This window comes from Ovis canadensis, chromosome 14 (genome assembly GCF_042477335.2).
Source record: "Ovis canadensis isolate MfBH-ARS-UI-01 breed Bighorn chromosome 14, ARS-UI_OviCan_v2, whole genome shotgun sequence".
Taxonomy (NCBI): Eukaryota; Metazoa; Chordata; class Mammalia; order Artiodactyla; family Bovidae; genus Ovis; species Ovis canadensis.
In genome coordinates, this window is record NC_091258.1 from 74,002,887 (window position 1) to 74,025,958 (window position 23,072).

The window sequence follows — 23,072 nt, forward strand, 5'->3', positions numbered from 1 at the left end:
AAGACTTGTTTATTTATTAATATAAGATTAGATTAAGAAACTATAGTGTAGTAGGAAGATTAAGTGGAGGAAGAGGGCTGAATAGCTTGGTTTACGCGGAAGACCAATAAAATTCCAGATAAGGAATTTGCACCATCTACGTTGGGCCACCAGCGCCCGCTTGAATATCTAAGGGTGCCTCGCCTTAAGCTCCCTTTCGTGCGGGTCTTAACAGCCAGGGCAAGTAAGTAGACCTGGCGAGCCTCCGCGCCCCAGGTGGAGATTCAGCCTGAAGTTAAAGTAAAGAGCAGAGAGAAGGAAAGGGAGAGAAGAAGAAAGAGAGAGAGAGACACGGGGGGAGCCAGAGCCCCAAGAAACCAGGCCGAGAGACTAGTTCGAGAAACTGGTCCGAGAAACTGGCCCCTGGCCCCATCCTTTATTGTTCAGAAGGCCTTTTATACTTTTGATAAAACACGGAGATCAATGGGTAACACAAAATTATGTAGCGTTCGCAGCTCAGACTCTTTCTATACATCATTTTGTATACAAGAGGTCTCAGGTGATTTACATTATCTTTTGGCCAAGAGGCTTGTTAACACTTTTTGGCTCTCTTCCTTAATGAATGTTAATTTTGTTTCCCCTGAAGTGTTTTTCTTTAATCTGCATCTCCTTAAAGCATTAAAGTTACATCTCTATAGAACAAAGGTGCAGTGGGATATAACAAAGAAGGTACTTAACTCAAAGATCAAATGTTGCTAATACAAGGTCTACTACTTGTTTTTCTGTATACCAACTATATCTACAAATAAAGGATGTGAAAATTTGGCAGCAAGTATTGACTCAACAAATGAAACCTTTAATCGGTCCTATTTTAAAGATTTTGACTCCTCGGAAGCTCCTACATTCCTAGGATGTTTTAAGCTTCCTGTGCCTCCTGCGGTCAGGAGGCCTCAAACAATCACACGCGCAGCTGTACGAGTCCTGCAGGCAGGCTAGAAAGCCATCAGAGGGTTTTTTGGATTGAAACACTCTTTCAAATGCAGAAGACTAAAGCCCTGAATTGACTTTTTCCAGAAAATGTCAGAAGAGTGGAAAAGCAGAGTACAAAAGCCAGCAGATTTTTGTTGGGGTACATGCTTAGGAATTTCCAGAGGGGTCCCTGAAGTCTGAACACGCCTTGCGCATGTCAGCTTCCTTCCTCATGACCTTGTCACGGGCGGGATTCCTCACACTGGCTCCCAGCACTGCTGTAACTCAGGGGGTATCTAAAGCGCTAGAAATAGAATATCACTTACACTGTTCCTGGAGACCCCAATCTTCAGGAAAGGTTGAAAAATCTAATGACATTATCAAAACACATCTGTGCAAATTAACTCAAGAAACGCAGGACAACTGGATTAAAGTCCTACCCATAGCTTTAATGAGGGCTTGAACTGCCCCAAAAAAGGAGGGACTGTCCCGCTTTGAAGATATTTATGGAAGGCCTTTCTTATGCACAGACATCGTTATAGACCCTGAAGCCTTGGAGTTCACTAGTTATGTAACTCAGCTCTCAGCTTTTCAACAGGCATTAACAGAACTCTGGGAGATGACTCCTGACCAAGTCTCTGAGTCAAGCAAGCCTCTGTTTGAGCCAGGAACCGAGGTCCTCAGAAAAACATTGGAATCTGGGGGCCCATCCCTCGAGCCCCTCTGGGAAGGCCCTTACCAGGTTATTCTTTCTTCTTCCACAGCTGTCAAAGTGCCAGGAATTGATTCATGGATACATCACACTTGAGTTAAGAGGTGGCACCCTGACCAGAACTAAGGGACTTCATTTTATGTCTTTATTTTCTATGCTCTGACTTTGTACTTTTCAGATGGGCCTGATAATCTATGTGAGCCTACTTCTGCTGACTCCAAATATCCTGAGTGTGCTGTTTGATCCTCAAGACAATGCCTTCCTGTCCTGGGCTCACTCCGCTGCATTCCACAACTGGTCTAACTGCTGGGTCTGCGGAGCGCTCCCCTCTTCATCATGAAAGGCTTCCTGTGGCAGACATCTCCACTTCAAGAAAAAGACTTTCTCCAAGTCTGCAAATACCTTCGACAACAATCATATGTGATGCCTCTTCTACATCTGATGGCATCTACCAACCCTAAAATGGACTGGTGCAACACTTTGTACTTTAACTATGGACATAATGTGACTTTTAATTTTGATTACACATTGTCTCGGTTTCATGACTATTTCGCTACACATAAGGCAAATAGGTCTGGATCTAATGGTTTTTTACCTGACGTTTATCAAATATAGGATGAGGTTATATGGATAACTCCTGAAAAAGGACGTCTAGTATCTACTGCCCCTATATGCTACGAGCAAACAGAGCCATACCCAAAAGTCAGCCAACAACCTCATTACAATGATTGGAAACAACTGGGATTTTTGCCTCAGGATGTATGCAACGTAATCATTCCCGTGTTTTCCAACCCCAGTTCAGGTCCTCCCTTTGTCTGGCCAGGCACTAACTGGGACTGGATATCTCAGCTGGCTTGCTACAAACAGGACCTATTGGCTATGTGGCTCTTACCTATGGGCATGTCTTCCCCTTGGTTGGATAGGGAGATGCACCCTGGGTCTAGCCTTTACTCACGGCTTTATATTTTCAGAGCTCCCAAGAAAGCCTGCTAATTTACCCACCTTAAAACTCAGTGGGCAAGGTCTGTATTTCACTGGTATGATTATTTGGCTGCAGCCTTTGTTCCCTCTTTGGGAACTACAGGTGTTATGCTACGAGTGGATGCTTTGACTAATTTTACTCAACAGGCATTACAAGATTCTCAAAAAGCTATTTCAGCTCTTAATGCTGAGAAAGCACAAATTAGAAAGGTAGTTTTACAAAACAGATTGGCTTTAGATATTCTGACAGCTGCACAAGGAGGAATTTGTACCATTATTCATACCCATGTTTCAGTGCTATTCTCTCAAATCATCCCACCCTCACCTTCTCCCAGAGTCCAAAAGTCTGTTCTTTACATCTGTGTCTCCCTTTATGCCCTGCATGTAGGATCACTGGTACCACCTTTCTAAATTCCATATATATGCATTAATATACAGTATTTGTCTTTCTCTTTCTAACTTATTTCACTCTGTATAATAGGCTCTAGGTTCATCTACCTCATTAGAACTGATAAACGAGGTGACATTTTTGCTAAGTATGGCACAAAATAACCTAAGATGATTGACTACTAAGAAAGATGACTACCAAAGAAAATTTCAAATGTATGAGATGAAGGGAAGAAAGCACTCAGGCAAGGAATGAATCTGAGAAAAATTTGAAAAAAAGAAAAAAACTGTGAATTATTTTTAATCTAAAAATCTGGTGTCAAAGTTTAAAAAAATGTGGAGAATAATATTTAGAAAAGGATGATAAGACTAGAATACTGGAAACTAAAAAAGCTTATTTCTGAAGTTAAAAATGAGTACAGAAACTGAATGAATTAAGACCTATTCCAAGCTACAAAAAGCACCATACATAAAGAAAGGAGAAAATGTGAATCCGTTTTTGGTTGTTTTTTTTTAAAAGTGTTCCTTTAAAAATGCTACTCAATAATGATACAGTGGATAAGAATCTGCCTGACAATGCAGGGGACATGGGTTCTATCCCTGGTTCAGGAAGATCCCACAAGTACAAGCAACTAAGCCTGTGCACAACTACTGAGCCTGTGCTTTAGATCCTGGGAGCCGCAACTCCTGAGCCCACGGCACAGCACAGCCCAAAAAGATTCATTAAAAAAAAAAAAGAAAAAAGCTACCACAGAGTAACACTTCAGAGTCAGTCATTTCTTGTCCCAGATCTCTTCTTCCTTGACCTCTATCTCATGATAGGACAAGGGAAGGGGGTCTCTCACAACTCAACAGGGTTTGCAAATGAAAGTCATCTTCTGCCACAACTAATAAAACAAGACACAAGCCTTATTCGACAGGAGTTTTGAAATTCTCATCCTCCTCTGTATAACTAAAAAAAATCATCTGTATCCAGACAACTGGCCACAGCTGGATCGAGCTTACCCCTCTGTTCACCTGTCTCCCTATTTCATCTGGGTTTCGGTGTCTCTTTTTGTCCCCCTCTGCTCTCCTGCTGTTGCTGTCCTATTTCCTCCCTCACACGTATCCTGTCCCAGGCTGCTACAATTCGTTCCCCCTCCAAATGCTCTCTCTCCAACCTTCCTGAGTCTTTCAAAAATCCCTACCTAAGTCTGCCTCTTTCTTCCCCCATTTCGGCTCCCTCTCTGCGCTCCAGATTACTCCACTTCTCTCGCTGTGACTCTCCCTGCCTCCCCACTCTCTGGCAGGCCATGTGGCTATGCTTCCTTCCAGCCCTTTCTTCCTCTGCTCCTTACCTTTCTCTGCCAGCACCATAAAACCGGCCACCTCAGATTGAGACTTGAACCCATGTGGCGGGACTCCAACCGGGTAAAAACACAATTCGGGACTCTAACGGAAGAGGCCTGGACTCAAACCCGGCTGAAACCCAGTTACGGACTCTCCACCTCTGACGTCCCTCATCGCCCTTCGCCTCCCCGCTCCCATCACTGAGACAGGGCAGTTCTCCCTGTGCTGTTTCCCAGTCCCTGGAGATCTGGCTTTTTGATTTATTAATACTTCTCTATTTTACTCACCTGGCTATTTTCAAGGCTTACCCTCTTTGACTTGACTATCCCTTTGCAAATCCCTCAGCCAGTCTCAGTTTTCCCACTTGTTCTCCCTGATGCTTTTCTCCTCAGTTTCAGTTATTTCTCTCAGTCCTTCTGACTCTGCTTCTCCTGATCCTCCTGCCTCCTGAATTTACTGAGTGGGCGACAAAACGTATCGCCCCCGGACCAGAAGATCACCGTTTCCGACGGAGTTGAATTGGGAATGGAACAGCACTGGCTGTCACAGGTCTTCTACCCTATGCGGGGTGAGGGGACGGGCTGACAGGAAAGGGGGCTGCTGCGGGGCAGAAGGACCGGCCTCAGGAGACGCGAGGACAGAGGGCTGGGAGGGAGGGGGCTCGGGAGCGGGGCGGGCTCTCCGGAATCCCAGGACCGGGGAGAGGGCGCGCGGCCTATCTGGGCTCTGCCTCCAGCGGTCGAGAAGGTGACGCGGCGAGCGCGACTCCAACTCGCGAGAGAGGGCTTTACTTGGCGAGGCAGAGGTAAACAAGGGTTTTAAGCAGGAAAATGTCGCCAGAGGCGGTGTCTATTAGCACCGAGGGCCGAAACCGCCTCAGCAACACTTAAAACCCAAACGAAAAGATAACTGGGCCGCAACGGCAGCGGCAGCGTCTATTCGGGGCCGAGCACCGGGTGCCAGGGTGTTCAGGTCGCTGGCAATTCCCACACCAAAAGAGTCGGACACGACTGAGCGACGGAACTGAACTGAATTGAGGACGAGTGAGCGGGGGCTGAGGTGGGGGTTGGAGGGGTGGCGAGCTCTGCAAACTTACTCTAGAAGGAAGCTTAGGCGCAGCTCGAGAACCTTGGCTCCGCGCTCTCCAACTTCCGGCTCCGTGTGAAACTGCTTTTGGTTTTAGAGCCGCAGCTTCCGACCAGGGGCGGGGCGAGCACCCGCTGTGCACAGAGTTCGTGGGAGGGGCGGGGCGCGGAGGGGGCGGGGCCTGTTACCTTGACAGCATTAAGTTACCGCCTGTAACACTGCTCAAGTAAAAGCTTCAAGTTATGTCCGAAGCCAAGATACTTCCTCTTAAGACTAAAAGGGTTTATTCTCAATAAAAAAAACTGTTTTTCACAGCATGTTGTTCTCAGATCCTGCTAGTGAGGCTGAAGCAATTCAGGGATCTGGGGGCTTCGGCAGTTTTAAGAAACAAGAATGGGACTAGTCTCTATATTACAAATACAAAACTCTGCCTGGGTAGAAATGGGCTTTTCCCTACTCATACCCTACAAAACAGCAAACTTAGCATAGTGCTGAGTTCAACAAACTCAGGGTCAGTACCTGGGTGTCTGAGATGGAGGACTTAAGGGATGTGATCATTTGGGTCACTAAGCACAGCCTTTTAAGAGCAAGACACTTTAAATGATTATAAACTGCGTTTTTGTTTCTTTTATCCAACGTGTTTTAATTATTTCCCCTTTCTAAACCCAACTCTTTAAACAGCGACATAAAGGGGGTTGTATAAGCAACTCTTACAATGACAAACATCATTGTGTAAGTTTAAGCTACAGAGAAAAACTAACTGATAAGTATAATGTGAAACGATTACCACAGTAAGTTTGTCTAGCATCCATAATTTCGTATAGATAACCTAAAAATGATTCTTGACAGTGCATTCACCAATGATTTATCAGATACAACACCAAAAGCTCACGACAACAAAATAAAAAGAGGTAAATTGCACACATCCTAATTATCAAATATTGTGCAGTAAACCATCCTCAGCAGTGAAAAAACAATGTACACTATAATAACAAAAATTACCAAGCATATATTCAATAATAGTTCAACATCGAGAATAGATAAAGAACTCTAAAAAGTACCGATCACCAATTCCACCATAGGGGTGGGGAGCTTTCTTAACCAACCAGCCCACATATTGCAAATAAAAGACAAACAGTACCATAAAATAGAAACTTAATGACAAAAATAAAAGACAATCATTTATAATGCATACAAATATAAAAACAGGAAAGTAGCTATGCCTTGGAAAAAAAAAATGATGGTTCATCACTGAAGTTATCACTCCACTACATAAGCTCTGTCATTAAGTTGCTACAAAATTAAGTGTGGAGGCACCCAGGTGACAAGCATGCAGCATCAGCAACACTTTAGTCAACAGCCTCACAACTATGAGGGTGTGAACCTGAACAGTACCCTTGTCAGGAGACGTTCCTACACCTCTTGGTGAGGCTCAAAGGGCATGGTGATAGTACACGTGAACAACACTATCACAGTGCCCTTCACGCAGGCTTTTCTAACATCACTCAAAGCCAGGAAAAGATGTACAGGTCAAGGTCTTCAGATACTTTCTCATATCACAGAACATGCTGACCACTATACTAAGTAGCTTCAAGTGGTAATTCTGTATGCAGCAGGAAAATATTACAACCAATAAGGGAAAGGATTCTCCTTTAAAAATTTTCTCTTACGCAGTAAACCCACACCACAGAGAGTCCATGAGGAGCTGCCCCTTAAACACAGGCGGATTACCACAGCAAAGAAACTGGACATGACTTCAGACCCTAGGGCCACATACATCAAAATCAAATTTAAAAGGAAAAATTATACAAACTAAGGGGAAAGCAAAGTCAGGAAGAGTCTACACTCCCAGACTAGATAGACCAGTACAAGAGCAGAAAACTATGACATGTGGGGGTCTCATATCCTAAGACCTTGAGATGGGACTATTTGGTCCACCCAGAGATGCCAAGCTAAGAGCCTGAAAGATTCACACATATTCCCTTTGTTGGACTGCTGTCCTTACAGTTTTCCCAAGTAACAGGCACAGAAGATCCAATCCACCAGCTTATTCCACACACCCTGACATGTATGGCAGCAAAAGGAGAACAGCAGAAATGACTGAGCGATCTCAAGAGGCAGACAGGGACTAAGATAGTTCATTACAGGTTCTGAGGTGCCAGATAAAATTAAAAAGCATCCAGTACTTTCCCATTTTCCAATTCTATCTTCCAAATATGACAACTGTGATGCAACCAGCACTGGATCAGGGGTTAGGCGCTTGGGGCATCAGCTCTGATCTATATGGACTAAGAATTGAGTAGCCAATACATCCAAGCCCACAAAGAGAGAAGAGGGGGCAAGGCAGCCCACCTCATGCTCCTCACACTCGAGAACAACCAGCTCACAGCAGGGAGATGGCGAGTGTTGTGGATACAAACCTTGCCTTTGTGTCTGATGGAGCTGCAGCACCATGGGCGGGTGAAAGAATACATGATACATGTTGAAGGACAGGCTGAGAACTCGGGGAAAGGTTAAGCTTCCTCTGGGACTTTAATAAACAAACTGCTCTTTGGCCAAAGAGCTGAGAGAGTCAATTCCTAGGTAGGTTGAGAAGTCCGGGGTACCCGAGGAGGAGAAAGGGGTCTGGGGCCCTCGAGGACGAGAAAGGGGTCTGGGGCTTTCGAGAAGGACAGATAGTGTTCTGGACTTCTCAAGGAGAAGAAAAGGACAAACTTTTTTCTTTAAGCCCAGAGCTGATGATTACACAACAAAACAAGAGAGCTTAAAGTCTGTACTAAGCATAGACATTACCAAATAAGCTCCGTCTAGTCAAGGCTATGGTTTTTTCAGTGGTCATGTATGGATGTGAGAGTTGGACTGTGAAGAAAGCTGATTGCTGAAGAATTGATGCTTTTGAACTGTGGTGTTGGAGAAGACTCTTGAGAGTCCCTTGGACTGCAAGAAGATCCAACCAGTCCATTCTAAAGGAGATCAGTCCTGGGTGTTCTTTGGAAGGAATGATGCTAAAGGTGAAACTCCAATACTTTGGCCACCTCATGTGAAGAGCTGACTCACTGGAAAAGACTCTGATGCTAGGAGGGATTGGGGGCAGGAGAAGAAGGGGACAACAGAGGATGAGATGGCTGGATGGCATCACTGACTCGATGGACATGAGTTTGAATGAACTCCAGGAGTTAATGATAGACAGGGAGGCCTGACATCCTGCAATTCACGGGGTCGCAAAGAGTTGGACACAACTGACTGACTGCACTGAACTGAAGATAATACAAAAACAATGTATCCTGCTTGAGGACAGGTTTCTCCTTCTTGAGAAACTTCTGACTATCCTGTCATCTTGAAACGGAAATTCTGGGCATGAGTCTGGTAAGACCTTTACAACCTTGAGACATTCTTTTGAGTTACTGTAATAACCAATTGAGAAACTATAAAGCTCCCTTGCTAAGACTAGCAAGGGGGGGCATTCTCCATCCCCCTTCTGATGTCTATGTTAGAAGCTTTCTCTGTTCTATTTCATACTTTAATAAAACTCTGCTACACAAAAGCTCTTGAGTGATCAAGCCTGGTCCCTGGTCCCAAAGCTATATCTTCTTCTTTAGAGATCATGAATCTGACGTTGTTCACCGTAAGCTCTCATCTTTATGTACCATTACAAGAGGTTTCCAACCACTATTAATGATGTGCTTTCCTCTCTGTCCTGAGAGCTCATCTCTGTTCACACTTTGATACATTCCCATCCATTTAGGGGTTTTGTTTTGTTTTCAAAACAAGTATCTCAATAAAATATATGATGCATGAAAAGAGCACACCTAACACTGCTTTCAATGGTGAAAGACTGAAAACTTTTCCTCTAAGATCGGAAAGAAGGCAAGGATGCACAATCTGCATCACTGTTCAACAGAGGACTGAAACTCCTAACCAGAGCAATTACACAACAAAAAGAAATCAAAGCTTCCCAAAGTGAAAAATTAGAAAGTTACCTTCTTCCCTAGAGGACAAGGTCTTTTATGTATAAACTGTAGATTCCACACAGACACAAAAAACCCCCTGCCACATCAAATAGCAACTTTAGCAAACGTGCAGGATACAAAAGTCAATGTGCAAATCAGCTGCATTTCTATACACAATGAACAATGTTAAAAGAAAATCACAAAACAATTTTATTTACTATTGTATTAAAAACGGATGAAACATTTAAGAATAATTCACCAAGGAGGTGAAACATATACACTAAAAACTTCTTAACCATTTCTAAAAGAAACCCAAAATAAACAAATAAATCTAGTAGTCACAGAGTGGAAATCTCAGCACTCTATATTACCAAGTTACTCAAAATGTTCCACAGATTTAATGAATTCATTATGAAACGTACAACAGAAATGTTTGCAGAAATAGAAAAAACTTGCCAGAAGTCATAAAGAATCTCAAGGGGACCACAAACTACAAAAATACTCTTCAATAAGTAGAAAGATGAAAGAGGAAGGTCACCCTTTTTAAAACTTCAAGCCATATCACAATTTAATCCAGACGGTGTAGTACTGGCATAAACACGGATTTATACACCAAGAGAACAGAAGAGAATGTTCAGAAGTAACCATTGGCATACATTTAAAATCTAAAGACAAAGATACTAAGAAAATCTAGTGGAACAAAGACAGTTGCCATAACAAATGGTGAATCTATGGGTTAAACAATGAAGAGGAAACCCCACCTGCATCAAAAGTAAAAACATCTCTGTGCCAAACCACAAAATGAACACAGTGAAAAGACAAAATCTCAAGAATGAAGGCAATGACAGTAAATTTCCAAATCTCAGAGACTTAGATTCATGTCACAGTTTCAAACAGATGATGGAATAGCACACTCTCTATCACTGATACCTGACTCTGAACTTTGCATCCCATTTCCAATCAAGATTTTGAAGTCAGTGACTCACTCACTTAGCTTCAATTACCTTAGAACAAATTTCCCTTTTTAGGTCTACTTCCAGATTTTACCAGGTACTGTGCATGTTAATAACAGACTTCCACCCACAGCTTCTTAATCCTGATTGACAGAGAGCAGACTGCACAGCCAGGACCCGAGGCAATCCCTGCTGCCCAAAAGCACTGAGACCCCTTCTCAAACCTGTGGGTGTGATGCCCTGCCCAGGATGGTGCCCTCCACACAAGGTCCAGGCCACTGGGTCATGGGGAGATGGGATCTAAGTGGAGACGACAGGCCCTGAGGGAAGTTCCCTGGTGAGTGTGCATGTACAGGTGTCAGGAAGGATACTTCAGAGTCAGAGATGATTAGTAAGTCCAAAGAAGGGATTTCAGGAAGGACCGACTGAGAATCAACTGAGAATATGATTTTACCTGAGAAAGAGCCATTCCTCTTTTCTTGCCTTTTTTCCTCCTCTTCCCAGCTTCTTCCTCACACAATGTAAGTTTTTAGAAGTTGATCTGGGAAGTGGAAAACAGGCTGCTTCAGGCTTAGAATCAAAGTCCCCCCTTCGTTTGCCACAACCACAAAAACAGGAAGACCTCACTATGTGGAACATTCCTTCGGTGTCCACTGCCTCAGGGGGGATGCTGTTTCTGCCCTCCTATTTCTTCCCTCACACCTGTCCTGCCCTCCTCGGCAACTTGTTTCTCCTCTTGCTGCTCTTCTCCCCACGCCAACCCTTTTAACTGTCCTAAACATCTATACATCTGTCTCTTTCTTTCTCCAACTCTGCTCCCTCTCTGCCTTCTAGTCACACCCCTTCTCTCCCTGTTACCCTCCCACTCTGGGGCACTCCAGGTGTCTAGGGTTACTTCCTTCTCTTCTCTTCTAGTCAACACCTATCCCTGTTTCTCTCCTAGGATCATCCCTATCAGCCCTCCTACCGCAGACGCGGGGCCCCTGGGAAAAAAAAACTCAAGGGCCGCCGGGCTACCTTCTCTCGCGGCCTTCCGCTTCCGCAGGAAACTGCGCACGAGCGGATTCCTAGGCGGAGCTTCCGGGTCGGGGGCTGGGCGGATCGCTGCAGGAGAGGGGCGGGGCGAGGAACGTCCAGGTCCCCAGAGCGAGAGCAAGGCGGGGCAAGGGGCCGGGAGGTGTTTAACAGTCCTGTGATGCCCCATAAATTACAGCCTGTTTTTTTAAATTTGTTGCCTTTAACATCTAAATAGATAGCATATTCTTCTATAATTACAATATGGAAATGTCGATGAACAAAATGAACTTTTTGTCATGTGTTGAGGAAAGAACGGTGCTAGTAGTGAAAGTCGCTCAGTCGTGTCCGACTCTGCGACCCCATAGTCTATACAGTCCATGGAATTCTCCAGGCCAGAACACTGAAGTGGGTAGTCTTTCCCTTATGCGTGGGATCTTCCCAAGCCAGGGATCTAAGCCAGGTCTCTCGCATTGCAGGCGGATTCTTTAACAGCTGAGCCACAAGGGAAGCCCCTATTAGTAAGATTCATCCAGTGTTCTAGCAACAACATTTAAGCAGCCAGGGTATGGTCAATATTTGGGGACAGACATAAAAATCTGCAATCGGGGCCTACCTTTGATTTCTTCTTTTAGTGCCTGTTGGCTGCTAGACAGTTCCCTTCTCCTTAAATTCTTCTGATTTAATTTGAATTTTATACATTCCCCCACAGCCTTCTGTAAGTTTTGAGGATTTGGGTTACTTTGAGCTCCCGCCTCGGGATGCGAGGAAAACATGCACTGGGTACACTTGAGAGGAGGAAGCTGGTGGGTTCCGCGGACCAGAGGCACTGCTGCAGCGGGGCTCCACGCCGCCATGCAGGCAGAGGATGCCGGCCTTCCCAGGTCGCTGTGTCACCCCGTTACACTTTTAAGGCAGAAGCTTGTAACTTTGTAGACCAGTATGTTGGAAACTAGGCTATGTCCTCCTAACAAGTAGAAAAGTTTCAATAAAGATTTTATTTTCCTTTTTAAAATTTTTTGAAATTACGAAAGTATGACAACACATTTACATGAGGCTTTGAAAGTAGTTAGTTCCACTATATACTACAATTTTTTACGTAGACAAATTAAGATTTTTAGTAGGAATTTCAATATTAAACTCTCAAAAATTAATAAAATGGACAGGAAAGTAGGATATACTAGACCTGAAAAGAATTGTGAACAAATTCAACATAATTAAGACTTAAACAATTTTCACAGAGCAGGATACAAATTGTATTCAAGTTCCCATGGACTATTAACCAGGAGACACTGGAATATGACATAAAACAAGGTGCAAAAGTTTCATGGCCTAAATAAAGAGTATTGAAATCATACAGGGCCTGCTCTCTTATTGCTGTGAAACTCTGTGAGAATCAATACCAAAAGGTATTTGAAAATAACCCACATATTTTCAAGTGCAATAAATAAATCAATCAATGGTTTTGTCAGCAGGTTCTTGCCTGTCCTGGAACTTGGGTCTCTGAAGAGTTCCTGTAGGGTGGTAATTGGATGCAGAACATTTCCTGCCATTAGAATAATTTAACCATCTTAAGAAAACAAGAAATTTTTCAGGATTTCTCTCTGTACTGCAAACTAAAATAAGAAATACAAAACTATCCCTGGGGAAAACATGCCATTCTACAGTGACATCCTGTATCACAACTTTTCCTCTTTGCTCTTCATTCAGCTGGAAGGCCAAACTCCACATGGCTCAGTTCCAGAGACACAAGGTCAAAACCTACAGTCTGAGACTGGAGGACTAAGGTATGTGATGGGAACTTCCGTCAGTACCTTTTTTATTTTGAAATTGACAGAGTTTACTAACCATTACTTTAAAAAGAGCAATTTTCATTGATCAGTTGCTAAGTCGAATCTGAGTCTTTGCAACTCCATGAAGTGCAGCACACCAGGCTTTCCTGTTCTTCACTATCTCCCAGGATTTTCTCAAACTTGTCTTCATTGAGTGAGTAATGCCATCCAACCATCTCATCCTCTGTCACCCTCTTCTCCTGCCCACAATCTTTCCCAGCATCAGGGTCTTTTCTATTGAGTCCGCTCTTTGCATCATGTGGCCAAAAAGAGCAATACATCTTTAAAAATTGATGAAAACCGCATTGTTCCTTTAGTATACATTCTACGCTTCTACTGCTCTCCACACGACAGGTCAATAATTGAGAGATAAGTTGCCGGGGCAAGAATAACGACTTTATTCAGAAAGTCAGCAAACTGAAAATATGGTGGACTGTACCCCCAAAACCATCTTATCTGAATTAGAACTCAGTCCCTTTTTATACTAAAAGAGGAGGGAATCAAGTCAAGTCAAATTCCTTTGAACCTAAGGAATCAAACAGTTAAGTAACAGAGCATAAAAGTCCATCAATAAGAGTTCCCTGAGAAACCTCAAATAACATCAAGGAATTTGAAGAGCAATGGAAGGCCTTAAAAGGTCATTGTATAGGGTCACTCCTCAACCCCTCCCCCACACACAATAATCAGTAATCTTATTACTATTTAAATCATTCCTGTGCTGAGGTAGAAAAAATTTGCGGGTACATAATATATTTAAGATATAATTTCAACTGTTAAAAATTACAAAGCTTATTTATGAGATGATGTTTTGTAATAAAACCATGGAGTGCATATCCATGCACATATGCATGCACATGTAAATACACAATTGACTGAAATGAAGAGTTGCCTCTTGTCACATTTTTAAATCATTTTCCCATGATCACTTTTAGTCATATGTATTTCAGCATCTCTGGGGCCATGAAAATGAATCAACTGTACTTAAGTGTCGCAATATTACCTTTTTTACAAACCTTGGTTAATTATTTAGATTGTGCTGGTCTTTGTTACTTTGTGTGGCTTTTTCTAGTTGCTCTGAGGGGGAGATACTCTGTAGTTGTGGTGAGTGGGCTTCTCACCACAATGACATCTTTTGTTACAGAGAACAGGTTGTAGGTGAACTGCAGGCACAAGGCTTCTGTAGTTGCAACACATGGGGTCTGCAGTTTTGGCTCACAGGCTCTCGAACATGGGCTCAGTAGTTGTGGTGGATGGGTTTAGTTACTCCTGGGCATGCGGAATCTTCTTGGACCATGGAGATCAAACCCATATCCCCTGCATTGGCAGACACATTCTTATCCACTGTACCAATGCAGAAGTCTCAACTCTAATACTATATTGGTTTTAAAAAAAAGAAAAAGTAGTAGACGTATAAAAAACATATATAGAATACTTTGAGTCCAATCTCTATAAAATACCTGTCTTCACAAATAATATGAGGGCATCTCTCCTGGCACAATGGTAAAGAATCCACCCGCAAATGCGGAAGACATGGGTGTTGCTCCAGGATAGTGCCACATGCCTCGGGGCAACTAAGACCAAGTGACACAACTACTGAGCCTGTGCTGTAACGCCCAAGAGCCCAAAAAAACAGGCCCACGTGCTGAAGCTACTGAAGCCCAAGCATCATACAGCCCATGCTCTGCAACAAGACACCACAATGGGAATCGCATGCACCACGACTAGAGAACAGCCCCCACGGCTGGCAACTAGAGAAAAGACCAAGCAGCAACAAAGACCCAGAACACCTAAATAAATAATTTTTATAAAAAAATGATTTTATCTACAGTTAATTTTAGGTATATAGTTATTAACAAAAACCAAAGTTTATTTGTTAATTCCACAATAGAACAATGAACCAAGGTTAGTAAAGTGGGGACTTCCCTGGCAGTCCCGTGGTTAAGACCTCGCACTTCCATTTCTGGAGTTTCAGGTTCAATCCATACTCAGGGAACTAAGATTCTGCAAGCTGCACCATGTGACAAAGAAGACAAAAAAATACCAGTAAACTTGGATTTCATAGTGAAAAATAGATGATGGAATGAAAAGCCCCCTAGCCCTGTTAAACATGCTGTTTAATACCTACAATCAACATTCCCCCTTCCTGAGCCCCAACTACACATGCAGGGAAGCCCTCCATGGGGAACAGACAGTCTTCTGTGCCCACTGTCTCAGGAGGGACTCAGGACAGTCAATTCTGGCACAGAGACCAACACAGGAGCTTTCCCACACTTTCCCTCGGATCACACTCCCCTCCTGGTGAGGCTTCATGTACCCAGCAGCAGGGGGCACCTCCGCTGACCCCATGATCCCCTTCAGGTCACACAGCAGGCCCTGGTCCATCATCACTCAGAGCAGAGTGGCCTCCTCATCCCTGGGGCTATTCTCAGTCTCAGAAGTGGAGCCTAAGAGCCTTGGTTCTTAATGTAGGATCCAGATCAGATTTGCTGCACTGTGAACGTACCTGGGACTAGGACCCACACAAGTATCTGAGGACGTCTGATAGGGCAGGGAGTACCATACATGGTTTTGCAAAATGCATCATGGATCTCATGGGAAACATGGGTTGAACACCATTAAAGGTGGAAAACCCAGCCCACCTCCTACTTTCTCCTTTTCCAGCCTTACTGAAATAGAACTAATGAAATGGATATGTGTATACTTATCATGCATGATATGACCATTTGACAGATGTATACACTGTGAAATATCTATCACAATCCAGTCATCAATACATCCATCAACTCCCAGGTTCCATGTTTTGTATGGTGAGAACACTTAAGATTTACTCTACTGGCAAATTTAAAGTATGTAGTAACACAGAAGAATTTACTGCAGTTAGAATGCTGCACATAGATCCCCAGAACTTACTCATTTTCCAACTCAAAGTTCATGCATTAACATCTTTCCATGTATAGATTCCTTTGGGTAGAATACTCATTTTCACTATATTGATTCTTCCAATCCACGAACATGGTATATTGCTCCATCTATTTGTGTCATCATTTTCACTAGCCTTTTATAGTTTTGTACATGTAAGTCTTTTTGTTTCTTTAGGTGAACTTATTCATAAGTACTTTATTCTTTTCATTGCAATGGTGAATGGGATTTTTTCCTTAGTTTCTCTTTTTTCGTTGTTAGTATATAGGAATGCAAGAGATTTCTAAGTATTAATTTTATATCCTGAAACTTTACTATATTCATTGATTAGCTCTAGTAATTTTCTGATGCTATCTTTAGGGTTTTCTATGTAGAGGATCGTGTCATCTGCAAACAGTAAGAATTTAACTTCTTTCCCAATCTGGATTCCTTTTATTTCCTTTTCTTCTCTCACTGCTAGGACTTCCAAAACTATGTTGAATAGTCGTGGTGAGAGTGGGCACCCTTGTCTTCTTCCTGATTTTAGAGGAAATAGCATGCACAACTTTTGTGTGGTTTCTTTGAAAGACATATATTTTTAAGTCTAATACACTCTGATGTCTTGAGAAAGCCATTGCCTACACAGTTCATGACTGCTCTTCAATATGGACTCTTACTGTATAATACTTCAACTTAAGGGGAAACTTTTTCCACTCCGATTGCATCTGTAAGGCATTGCTCTGTTTCAGAAAATTCCTTCCTACAAACAAATTTGTATGGCTTGTTTCCAGGATATATATTCCTACATATCTAGAGAGTGAGTAGTAATTGTAAAAACTGCCATAGTCATTGCATTTCTAAGTATAAAGCATTTGATAAATCCTGAGTTTAAGGCAGCACCTAAAAGCCTTGCCACATTACATACACTTGTAAGGATCTCCCTAGTATAGATCATCTGATGATTGGTGAGATATGAGCCCCAAGTGAAGGTTTTACACATTCATTATCACTTGTAAGCTTTTTCTTCAGAATGACTTCTTATGGATTCTTAAATTGAGACTGTTGTCTATAAACTCTCTATAAGACTGTTGTCCAGACACACTCATTACATCAACATAGCTTCTATGTATTAGAGTATGAATTTTCTCATGAAGCCTAAATGGAAACACCTGACAAAAGCCTCACCACCTCAAGGTATACTTAACAGTCCTACTATTTGTCAAAATTTAGTAGCCAAGGCTTTACATCCAATGTGGCAGCAATTCCCTCATGCATATATCATTAATAATATACTGTAACTACAAAAAGGTGAAGTGATATTTTTGACACTGAATGGCCATGAGATTCTTTAGACTCCAGAAAAAACTGATTAAAATAAAATCTTTTCTCAAATTGCAAAACCAGTTCTTCTTACATGTGTAGTTAGGAAAAGGTTAATGTTAAAATACTTTTTTGGAGCTCCAATTCTGCCTGGGAAACAAAAACAGGCTTAAGAAGAAACCTAAAGTTAATTCTTATCATGTTCTTGGGATACACCAGCCCACTCTATCTGGGATTCCAGCCATAAACAAATTGGTGGAACTCAGAAAAAAAAAAAATATATATATATATATATAAGATATTTTAAATTTGAAGTGGAAAACTATATCTGTCTATCTAAAATTATCTGTGTCTCAGTGTATGTCTTTGTTTTTGGATAATATGAAATTAATGAGCTCTGCTTAAATTCAAGTTCATGTGAACTGAAAAATATTCAATATTAAATGTTTATTTAAATTAAAATATAATTGTTTGCTAATCTAATTGACATGTCTTAAATCATTATATAAGACTTTTATTGTGCCTAGATTTAAGGTAAACTAAGTTTGTCACAAAAAGTAACTCTTTATATATATATATAAAGGATATGAAAACTTTTAGAGAAACTCTAATAAAAATAATTATATTTTCAAAATGTCTATCTAAAATAATCTCTTAGGATTGGAGTAACTTAAATTCGTAAAATTGTACTAAACGAAATAATAAAGGTTTATTAAATAGCTAGGTCATTTCCAAATAAAGATTTTAAAACATTAATTACTGAACACTAACTTCCTCTTACAAAAAGTTTTTCTTACAGAAAAACTAAAGAGATTTTAGACTATTAACAAATATATAAATATATATTTATATAAAAATATATAATATAGTATAATAAATATATTTGCCAATCTATAAAATGCTAATATACAAGACACTTCATATTTGCTAAAGAAAAGTAAGATGTATGCTTTTAATAAAAAGATATAAGAAATGGCTAATAAAATGAATACAAACATATAAAAAAGGTTTCTGACAAATGAAAGAGAACTTTATGGCAAATGGATGCAACTCATTGCTCTGAACTTTCTTCCTCTTCCTTCTTACATGTCTCGATAGATACAAATTCTTCTTTTATATGGGCCACACCTCTCTGAGGTGAAATACACGACATGATATAATCCTCCTGTTAGCTTACTTTGCAATAATCAGAACACCTAATTCTATAAAAACAGACATTGGCCCTGCCTATATTTCTAAGCAGTTCAAACAGTTTTTACATTCATTCTCTATTAAACAGATTACAGACATTTCTTATAATCCACAAATACAAGACACAGTTAAACAAACACATTACACACTGAAACTAGAAATAAAAAATTAAATATGGGGGAATACCCAGGAACACTTTTATCTTCCTTATCCAGAGCAGACTTTACTAGATTCCAATGCAATATGTTCTTTAAGCCTATAACTATTGTTCTATAGCTTTATTTGTTTAAATTTTTTTAACTTACCACAAGGAGATATGGAGAAGGCAATGGCACCCCACTCCAGTACTCTTGCCTGGAAAACCCCATGGACGGAGGAGCCTGGTAGGCTGCAGTCCATGGGGTCACCAAGAGTCAGACGCGACTGAGTGACTTCACTTTCACTTTTCACTTTCATGCATTGGAGAAGGAAATGGCAACCCACTCTGGTGTTCTTGCCTGGAGAATCCCAGGGACGGGGGAGCCTGGTAGGCTGATGTCTATGGGGTCAGAGTCGGACACAACTGAAGAGACGCAGCAGCAGCAGCAGCAGCAGCAGCAGCAGCAGAAGCAGCAGCAGCAGCAGCAGCAGCAGCAAGGAGATATCTTGACACGAACAGAAAAACATTTCGAGGAACTGAAGGACTCTTCTCTTCCTCTTCCCATTTGGTACCAAGACAGGTTGAATAAACAATGGAAATCTGGGAAATTAATCTTATAGGGAAAGGGGTATGCTTGTATTTCCCCAGATGGATCCAAGGAACTCACATGGCTTCCTCTTTGGAAGAGCCAACCCAAGGGGGCCCCTGGCCTTCAACATAGAGGCAAGACAACAATAACCCCAGGAGGAAGAAATTCCAATACAGGCCATGGCAGCTCTAAAGATCTCCAGAAAGCACCGCCCTCAGCGGCATCAACCTTATGATCTCCCCTCTTGGCGACAAATAAAAACCCTTACTCATCAAGCTGAAAATCCGGTCTCTCAATAGAGAATGCCTTGGAGTCCTGAAAATATTTTTTTGCCCTGTTTGCTTTGCTTGCTTGCGCCTCCCACCCCGCCCCCCCACCCCCTCACCATGCCCACCCCCCACCCCCTCACCATGCCCGCCCCCCCACCCCCTCACCATGCCCGCCCCCCAACCCCCTCACCATGCCTGCCCCCTGCGCCCGCTCAAGCTGAACTAATCAATCACACTACTGGGCTTACATACCCAATCCCCCTTTACTTCAGGTTGTAGATTGGACAGAGAAAGGACCAATCCTATTAACCAATGACTCCATACATATGCCTTCTCCCTGGAACCTTAAAGGGCCATCACACCCTGAAGAAGGGAAACTAACATCTCTTTAGGTTATGAAGTCCTTCCTTTGTGTATGGGCCCAGCAAAATTATGCATAAACGTTAGCAGACAAACTTGGGCTTTTGCCCTGCCTCCAAAAGAGGACTTTCAGACATTGCTTGGATTATTTACTGCCCTTTCTTTGTCCGTGAACCATGTTTATACTACTGAAACTTTAGGGAAAGAACAAAGAACACTATGCAAAGGGCTTACTAATAAGAACTTTAGATATACTCCAGTTCATTGAGACAAATGTCAGGCCAAATCAGGAAAACTAATGTTTGTGGTTAATCATACAATTGTCGACTGGGGACCCCATGGTATGTGGTTATCTAACTGCTCAGGTGATATTAACAACACTGTATGTGATTATGTTACTCAAGTAGCGTAGTAGTAACACTACAATGGAACATTGCCATGAGAAAGGACTCCTTGGCTGGCTTGATGGTGGAATGGCACCCACCTCGTCCTCCAATCGTCCTCGATAAACAGACTGGGCCTGAACAATGGGACACCTGGAAACTTGCTGCAAGCACTGAAGAACTTCGGACTTGGACTGGACATTTCACAGGGACCAATCGTAGTCAGAGAGACTATTTCTTTCATTATAATCAATTATATTTCATACAAGCTTGTGTTCCCCTTCCTTTTGTTCTAGCTATAGGAAGTTTACAATTCAATAAGACGTTACGTTCTGTTACTTGTATGAACTGCAAATTATATACTCGTCTTAACTCTTCTGTTTCCTTAAGAAATGAATCCTTTTTGATTCTTCGATCTCAATGTAGTCTGTGGTTACCAATAAATCTCCAGTGGCCCTGAGAAGACGGTCCCATGGCTGGACTTGCTTCCCGGTTACTTATTAAACTGCTCCAGCTTTCCTCCCGCGCGGCGGCGGCGGTTGTTGTCTCCAGTCTTTCTTTCGGGGTGCTATGGTCGGGTAGGTTGCTGTCCGCAGCAGAGGTCCGTGCCGAGCCGGCGCAGGAAACTACACCACATTTACCAGATTTTATATGGTCAGAAATCTATTGAAAGCAAAAGATAATTGAGAGGGACTTGGTTCAAGAATGGATTCTCTTAACTATACAACGGCATCTGATTTAGCTGTGGAAACTGAGAATCAGTGACAGCTCTTCCTCTGGTAGCAGCTTATTTAAAACTGTGTGTTCCTGTCCCACCTAAACGGAGGCAAAGAAACACTATCAGAAAATTCGTTCACATACCCAAAAGTACACAGGCAACAGAGACATCTAGTGACTCATCTATAGAGCCAAGACCACTGACTTTAAAGGCTATTTTTGAAAGATTCAAAAATAAGAAACATAAACGTAAAAAGAGGAAATACAAGCCAACAGGAAGATCAGTGGGAAGACCAAAAGGAAGGAGAACCACTAGATACTCACAAATTACTGAGAAACAATTTAAAGACAAAAGACCTGGTTTCCCATTTTTAGAATCAAAAAATGGAAGAAAACCATTACCTTGGAGAAAAATTTTAACCTTTGAGCAAGCAGTGGCAAGAGGATTTTTTAACTACCTTGAAAAACTGAAGTATGAATACTACCTCAAGGAATCCTTGAAACAGATGAATGTTGCTGAAGATTTAGAAAAAGAAGACCTTGATAGTCGAAGATACAGATACTTGGATGATGATGGATCTCTCTCTCCTATTGAAGAGTCAGCAGCAGAGGAGGAGATTGCAGCAAACCTTGAACATGATGAATGTGATATTAAGTTGGTGGAGAATAGTTATTTCATAATAAGCTCTGAATTTCCAAAGAAGAAGAATGTATATCTGGATCAAGAGGAATATACTGAAGAAACTGCTTTGCTTAAAAAGAGAGTATCAAAATCTAAACACTGGACAGAGGACAAAATGGCCTGAAGAGAGATAGGTTTATAAATACCAGACAAGGTAAACAGAATAAAAGCGAAGATAAGTGTCTATATATTGCCAGCCTTGGAAAAAAACAACCCTGTAAGAAAATAAAGAATACTTAAACAGATTTGTGAAACTCTTGAAGTAATAAGAAAAATTATGTAGAAAAAATTCAAGCTGTTACTGCAGAGATTGACTTGACAAATAATAAAAGTCCCTACTGTTAAAAAAAAATAAAAATAAAAATAAACTGCTCCAGTGATCTAAACCATTCATTGGATGGGTGATTCTTGGCATTTTGGGATTAATAGCTATTTGCACCACTGCTACCGTCACTGGCATTGCTTTACAAACCTCAATTCAAACACATAACTTTATCCAAAATTGGACTAAAGATGCTCATACTATGTGGGCCACTCAGGCTCAGATAGATGAGGATATTCAAGATGAAATACAGGAACTAAAAAGTCATCAAACGGGTTGGAGATCAATTAATAGATGTACAAAATCAGGTGATGCTAAAATGTGACTGGAATTCTACTCAGTTTTGTGTTACTCCTGTTCAATTCAATAATAGTACCTACAAATGGGAACAAATCAAATTTCATTTACCAAATAAACATGATAATTCCTCTCTGAATGTACAATTATTACAAAAAGAAATCTTTGAAACCTTTTCTAAAAATCTGCCCTCTTCCACTAATTTGGAAACTTTAGCTGAACTAGCTGATCAATTATCCGGGTTAGATCCACGCGGATGGTTTCAAAGCATTACTCACAGCACTGGGTTTGGAACTGTAATTTTGGTGATTGTCTTGACAATTATATTTGTCATTCACCATTGCCTTCATGAAAAAATTGTTAAAACTAAACAAACTCAAATGGTCAGAACCCTTTTTACAAATATTATAAATAAGGGGGAATTGTCAGGGAATGTTTAACAGGAGGATTCCTGTGTGCTGTTCCTCATAAATCCTATTGCTTATCAGTTTCTGTTGTGAGAAACCAGTGGAGCAGCACGCTGCTCCCAGGACTGAGGTCATAGGATGAGACAGGCTTGAAACGACTTCAGTAAACATTCTCATGACAAAACTGCTTAGTCTCGATCCTCTTTCTTAAGATATGGATTGTCTCCTGACCTTGTGATCATTACTAATCCCTTGGTAATGGTTGCTGTACGTTTGGTTTTCTGATCTTTATCATCATCAAAAGAA

The 23,072-nt window shown here is 41.6% G+C and overlaps 2 protein-coding genes and 2 pseudogenes across 19 annotated transcripts in view; 2 read left to right on the top strand and 2 right to left on the bottom strand.

The window, feature by feature from the left end:
- LOC138419221 (zinc finger protein 665-like) overlaps window positions 1-20,852 on the bottom strand; it is a 117,523-nt gene extending 96,671 nt beyond the window's left edge. For 2 of the 14 annotated variants that reach the window (XM_069551763.1, XM_069551767.1), the window contains exons 1-2: window positions 11,364-11,407; window positions 10,801-10,887 (exon numbers count right to left, since the gene is read on the bottom strand). The gene's annotated coding sequence lies outside the window, so the exon portion shown is untranslated. Of the gene's footprint in view, window positions 1-5,453; window positions 5,662-10,800; window positions 10,888-11,313; window positions 11,408-11,976; window positions 12,328-18,906; window positions 19,695-20,442 lie in introns of those variants that run through there. The other 12 variants (XM_069551761.1, XM_069551768.1, XM_069551755.1 and 9 more) reach the window with 11 other exon arrangements.
- LOC138419618 (endogenous retrovirus group PABLB member 1 Env polyprotein-like) lies at window positions 634-4,561 on the top strand (annotated as a pseudogene).
- The window catches only part of LOC138419220 (zinc finger protein 665-like), a 127,776-nt gene continuing 125,279 nt past the window's right edge, over window positions 20,576-23,072 (bottom strand). For all 5 annotated transcript variants that reach the window (XM_069551754.1, XM_069551753.1, XM_069551747.1 and 2 more), the window contains one exon: window positions 20,576-21,004. In XM_069551754.1, the coding sequence (XP_069407855.1) occupies window positions 20,997-21,004 (8 nt within the window). In that variant the 3' untranslated portion in view covers window positions 20,576-20,996. The remainder of the gene's footprint in view (window positions 21,005-23,072) is intronic.
- On the top strand, window positions 20,946-21,985 carry LOC138419224 (TATA box-binding protein-associated factor RNA polymerase I subunit D pseudogene; annotated as a pseudogene).